The 5,564-nt window shown below is 40.9% G+C and overlaps 1 protein-coding gene across 1 annotated transcript; it reads right to left on the bottom strand.

Annotated features, from left to right (window-relative positions):
* Window positions 1-3,907: 3,907 nt before the first annotated feature.
* LOC130874169 (phosphoglycerate mutase 1-like) lies at window positions 3,908-5,068 on the bottom strand. The gene is made up of 2 exons (XM_057769166.1): window positions 4,553-5,068; window positions 3,908-3,946 (listed from the first exon to the last, which is right to left on the bottom strand). The coding sequence occupies exons 1-2, from the start codon at window positions 5,060-5,062 to the stop codon at window positions 3,908-3,910; spliced, it is 549 nt and encodes a 182-aa protein (XP_057625149.1). The 5' UTR covers window positions 5,063-5,068.
* Window positions 5,069-5,564: the final 496 nt, after the last annotated feature.

Raw genomic sequence — 5,564 nt, forward strand, 5'->3', positions numbered from 1 at the left:
CAAATAAGAAAATGATGGAATACTGAAAACAGGTATCTAAATTGTACATAGGCATAATTTATATAGCCTATATATACTGTAAAACTTTAAGTACATATGAATAGTTAACCTGTCAAGTGGAATTTTCCATAGTTACTGTTATCTATCATTACAGAATATAAATGCTTTAAAATTTTTTTGAATTCTTTAAAAAATGTACATTTGAACAGATACAATAGTAAACACAATATATTTTTATTAAAAGTGATATTTTTTCTCTTGGTTTTTTAAGACAGGGTTTCTCTGTCGTTTTGGAGCCTATCCTCCTGGAACTAGCTCTTTTCGACCAGGCTGGTCTTTAATTTATAGAGATCCACCTGCCTCTGCCTCTGCATCCCAAGTGTTGGGATTAAAGGCATGTGACACCACTGCCTGGCTTAAAAGTGATAATTCTATGACATTATTTAAAATTTGCAAATCAATGTACATGCATTGTTTTGCATGAACATGGTAATAATATTTCACAAATAGGCATAATTTCAAATATTTGAGTTGTTTTATAGTAAAGAGAACGTATCTGTATTTTCTGAAAAGGACCTCATAATGGCTTAGAAAAATGAACATTTTTATTTATGATATTTTTTCTCCATTGACTCATGAGTGACTACCTCTTTTTAATATAGAGAGTTAGCAAGTTTTTGATAGGTAACAATTACCCACAGCCCCACCATCTCAAACAAAAGCCAGGACCTTACCAACCACCTGCACAGATTACCTCCAATCTACCCATTGCCTGCATTCCCACATCTGCCAGATTCATGGCCTACACCCTGTGGTCAGCACTCTCTTGTTTTTTTTAGTGTGAATTTATGCTTTAATTATATGTACATGTTTTATTCACAACTTGACTTTTCATTTATTTTTAATGTTGGAATGAGGCTATTATATTTAGGCTTTATTTGGAATATTTATTTCTCTTAATATATTAGTAAAACTAGTATCATTGTATGTTGTAGTTCAGTTATTTTTGATTGCTAAAACAGGACATCATGTGACCTGCTGGATTATATCCAGTCATTCTCCCAGTGACGGGCATTTGGAACACTCAATGTTTTTACAACTATGATTAGCATTTCTAATGATATGTACAGTATCTTGATAAACTGAGAAATCTTTTCTCTTCAGTACATTCTTCTGGGTTATAGAGCATGTAAATAATTTATTAGTTTGTTAATTTATTAGAATGGATTCTATGGTGATTGTCTGTTGAGTGCTCACCTATTGGTCTGCTGGGTGGCCTTCATCAAAGACGTTTTACAGAAGATGCTTATGTTTTCACAGATAACTCCAGTGATGATGTTAGGGGCACAGGAAATGAGGTAAGAATTTGGGAGATTCTGAGAGGCCCATACATTATTTCAATTCTTTTTTCTAGACATACAAATAAGTGATATTTTTATTTGATTATAAGTTATTTTCTACCAAAGCATATATAAAAAACAGCCTTCTTCTAGTTAATACATGTCAATTTGACAAAGTTAAAGTTATCTGAATGATAGGAAACTCAATTGAGAAAATGCTTCCATATGATCCAGGTGTAAGGCGTTTTCTTAAGGAAGTACCCAGTCCAACAGTGGGTGGTGCCTACCATTTCTGGGCTGGCAGTCCTGGGTTCTACCTGAAAATAGGCTGAGTAAGCCATGAGGAGTAAGATAACAAGCAGCATCCCTCCACAGTCTCCGCCTCAATTTCTACCTCTGTGTTCCTGCACTGTTCAGGTTCATGTCTTGACTTTCTTTAATGATGAACAGTGATATGGAAGTAAGCCAAATAAACTCCTTGTTCCCCAACTTATTTTTTGGTCATGATGTTTCATCACAGTAATAGAAATCTTAATTAAGACAAATACCAAGTAGTCAGCCCTAAAAGCATACACACACACACACACACACACACACACACACACACACACACCCCACTAAATGGATTCTGCATACTGTATTTATACAGTTATTTGCACATTTATATCAGTAGCAATTAAAAATAAGGGAGCATAAATATCAGAGGAATATGGCAAGGGGAGATATTGATTGAAGGAATGATTTGGAAGGATTCATGATGTTAGCCATATTTTAATATTGGAAGGAGACAAGATTGCCAGGCAAAAATTGGAAACTTGGGGGTGGGGATGGGATGGGAGTAAGGGGAAATGGGGAGAAAAAAGTGAGAAGGGGAGGATGGGGAGAGCATGGGGGAATGGGACAGTTGGGATGGAGGCAGGGTGGATATGGGAGTAGGGAAGTATATATCTTAATTAAGGGAACCATTTTAGGGTCGGCGAGAGACTTGACTCTAGAGGTGTTCCCAGGTGTCCATGGAGATGTCCCCAGCTAGATCCTTGGGCAGCTGAGGAGAGGGAGCCTGAAATGGCCCTATCCTATAGCCATACTGATGAATATCTTGCATATCACCATGAAACCTTCATCTGGCGATGGATGAACCTAGAGACAGAGACCCACATTGGAACACTGGACTGAGATCCTAAGGTCCAAATGAGGAGCAGAAGGAGGGAGAACATGAACAAGGAAGTTAGGACTGCGAGGGGTACGCCCACCCACTGAGATGGTGGGGCTGATCTAATGGGAGCTCACCAAGGCCAGCTGGATGTTGGAGCATGTGATCAAACCGGACTCCCTTAACGTGGCTGACAAGAAGGGCTGACCGAGAAGCCAAGGACAATGGCACTGGGTTTTGATCCTACTACATGTAATGACTTTGTGGGAGCCTAGTCTGCTTGGATGCTCACCTTCCTAGTCCTGGATGGAGTGGGGAGGACCTTGGATTTCCCACAGGGCAGGGAACCCCGACTGCTCTTTGGACTGGAGAGGGAGGGGAAGCGGGATGGGGGGAGCGGGAGGGAAATTGGAGAAGGGGAGGAGGTGGAATTTTTTAATTAAATAATAAAAATAAATAAAAAATTTAAAAGCTCTGTAGTGATTCGTCTTCCTAGGGCTGGAATACATCACTCAGGATGATTTTTTTCTAGTTCCATCCATTTTTCTGCAAATGCCATGATACCATTTTTAACACTTGATTAACACCCCATTGTGTAAATGTATCACATTTCACAAAATGTATCTCAGTGGTGTTCTGTTTGGGAACATCTAAGTTGTTTCTAATTTCTGGCTATTATGAACTGCAATTGACAATTTTGAGCAAGTGTCTTTGTTATGTATCATTTGGGTATATGCCCAAGAATGGCCTAGCTGAATCTTGAATTAAATTGTTTCTTATCTTGCTGAGGAACTGCCAAACTGAGTTCCACAGTGGCTGTACAAGACAAATAATGTATGTATTTGTTTATATAGAGATATTATCTGTTAAGTCAAGGATAACCTAGCTTCAACCTATAGAACCACAGGGGGTAGGCATAGAATAAGGGTATAGAGGGTAGTGATAGCTATTGTTAGGAAAGGGAAATAGAATAGGTAGTTATGGATGGATGGGGACTAGAAAAGGAGTATCAAGTAGAGAAGGGGAGAGGAGGGGAGTTGAGGGAGGGGATATGGCGAGAGACAGGCCAAAATTAAGGGACATTCCAAATATCAAATGCAGTAGAAAATTCTTAAAATACATAGATTTATGAAGGCAATCTAAATGAAACGTCTAAATAATGTTGAGATAGAGTCCCAACTGACCATCTCTTACCCCCTACCCCCCAAAAAAAGACTTCCAAATCTGAGATTTGGTTAGATTTGATTGAGTTCTTGACTAAAGGGCTTCCATGGGAATCACCAAATAACTTTATTGCCTAGATAAGTGGTGACTATCCATAAACTGACAGTAAGACCCCATTGCTGAAAACAGCACCTGCATAACGCAGTGAACGTGGAACATTTTATCTGGTGCCTACATAGAGATCTTACCCCTACTCTCTGGCATCTTTGGTACAGGAATGTACTGTATACTACAAAAATAGAAAAGTAAACACAAAGAAGACCACAAATCCTTTGATCTACAACAGTGTCTTGTCTCCAAGATATGCGAGACCAATTGTGACATAATACTTGTGGAAGTAGCCTACTAAAAGCTGATTTGACTTAGGCCAATCGATGGACCCATACCTGACACTTATTGGGTGACCAAAAACATGAGACTACGTATCTTATGGACCTACAGAAAAACCAAATGCTACTGGCCTTAAAAACAAACAAATAAAAGCAACAAAAAATAAACAGAGTAATAAAAATCTCTTAATGATATTATACTCCTAGATCAGTACCTCCCTTGTTAAATTATCATTGGAGAAACTTAGTGTAAGAGTCAGAGGGGGTAGAAGGTTCACATTTGTGGATTACAACTAACTTAACAACAGCTCTAGAGAGCCCAACACCTGTGGTTTCCGTGGACACCTAACTCATATATGCATATATCCTGACACAGACACGTGCATACACATCTAATTAAATAAAAATTAAAAATTTAAAAAGAATTCTGTAATTACTATCACACCCAACATCTCCACTTCCTTTAAGATTCTGTTCTTCACACAAACTTTTGAATACCATTGTACCGAAGCAGGATAAGAATAGTATGCAGTCTCTTCATCTCCCAGGAACTGCATGGGTTTAACGGGCTTCAAGTTCTTGTCCAATTCATAGACAATGGGAATGCCAGTTGGCAGGTTCAGCTCCATGATGGCCTCTTCTGAGAGACCCTCCAGATACTTGACGATCCCCCGAAGGCTGTTGCCATGGGCCGCAATCAGGACTCTCTTCCCCTCTTTGATCTGAGGGACAATCTCTTCATTCCAGAAGGGCAATGCTCTGGCAATAGTGTCCTTCAGGCTCTCACAGGACGGCAGCTGGTCCTCAGTAAGGTCTGCATACCTGCGATCCTTACTGATGTTGCTGTAGAAGGGATGGTCAGGCTCCATTGGCGGTGGTGGGACATCATAAGATCGCCTCCAGATCTTTACCTGTGCCTCACCATGCTTAGCAGCAGTTTCTGCTTTATTGAGACCAGTCAGACCCCCATAGTGTCGCTCATTGAGGTGCCAGGTCCTCACCACTGGCAGCCACATCTGGTCAATGGCACCCATGCAGTTCCTGGGAGATGAAGAGACCGTGCGGAAAGCCATGGAAGCTGTGGCCGCGCAGGGCAAGGCCAAGAAGTGAAGGCGCGCAGACAGACTTCTGCCCCGAGACCCTCCTCCCTGCCTGTCTGCCTCCTGCGCCCTTCCCAGCACCCGTCACGTCACTGACTCCATGTTTAGGATTTTAAGTTTAAGTTGTAGCTGCAGATGGGGACCCGTGGCTCCCATTTTTAGTATTTTATCCCCTGCACCCACTCCCTTCATAGAATCTAGTCAGAGTAACACCTCTAGGGTGCAGGTTCTTGGTCCACATCCAGGGACAGTTCCTCTTCCCAGGAGAATTGAGAGGTAGTAATTACAGGTTTCTTAGTCCTTTGTTTACAAGGATCTGCTTTAGGAGGTCAGGGAGGAACCATGCTGTGGCCTGACCAGTGAGAAGCCTGTCCTGCACTCTTCTGCAGTTAGGTAACTGGGGCTGTAGTCACTTCCT

The sequence above is a fragment of the Chionomys nivalis genome, chromosome 1 (genome assembly GCF_950005125.1).
Source record: "Chionomys nivalis chromosome 1, mChiNiv1.1, whole genome shotgun sequence".
Taxonomy (NCBI): domain Eukaryota; kingdom Metazoa; phylum Chordata; class Mammalia; order Rodentia; family Cricetidae; genus Chionomys; species Chionomys nivalis.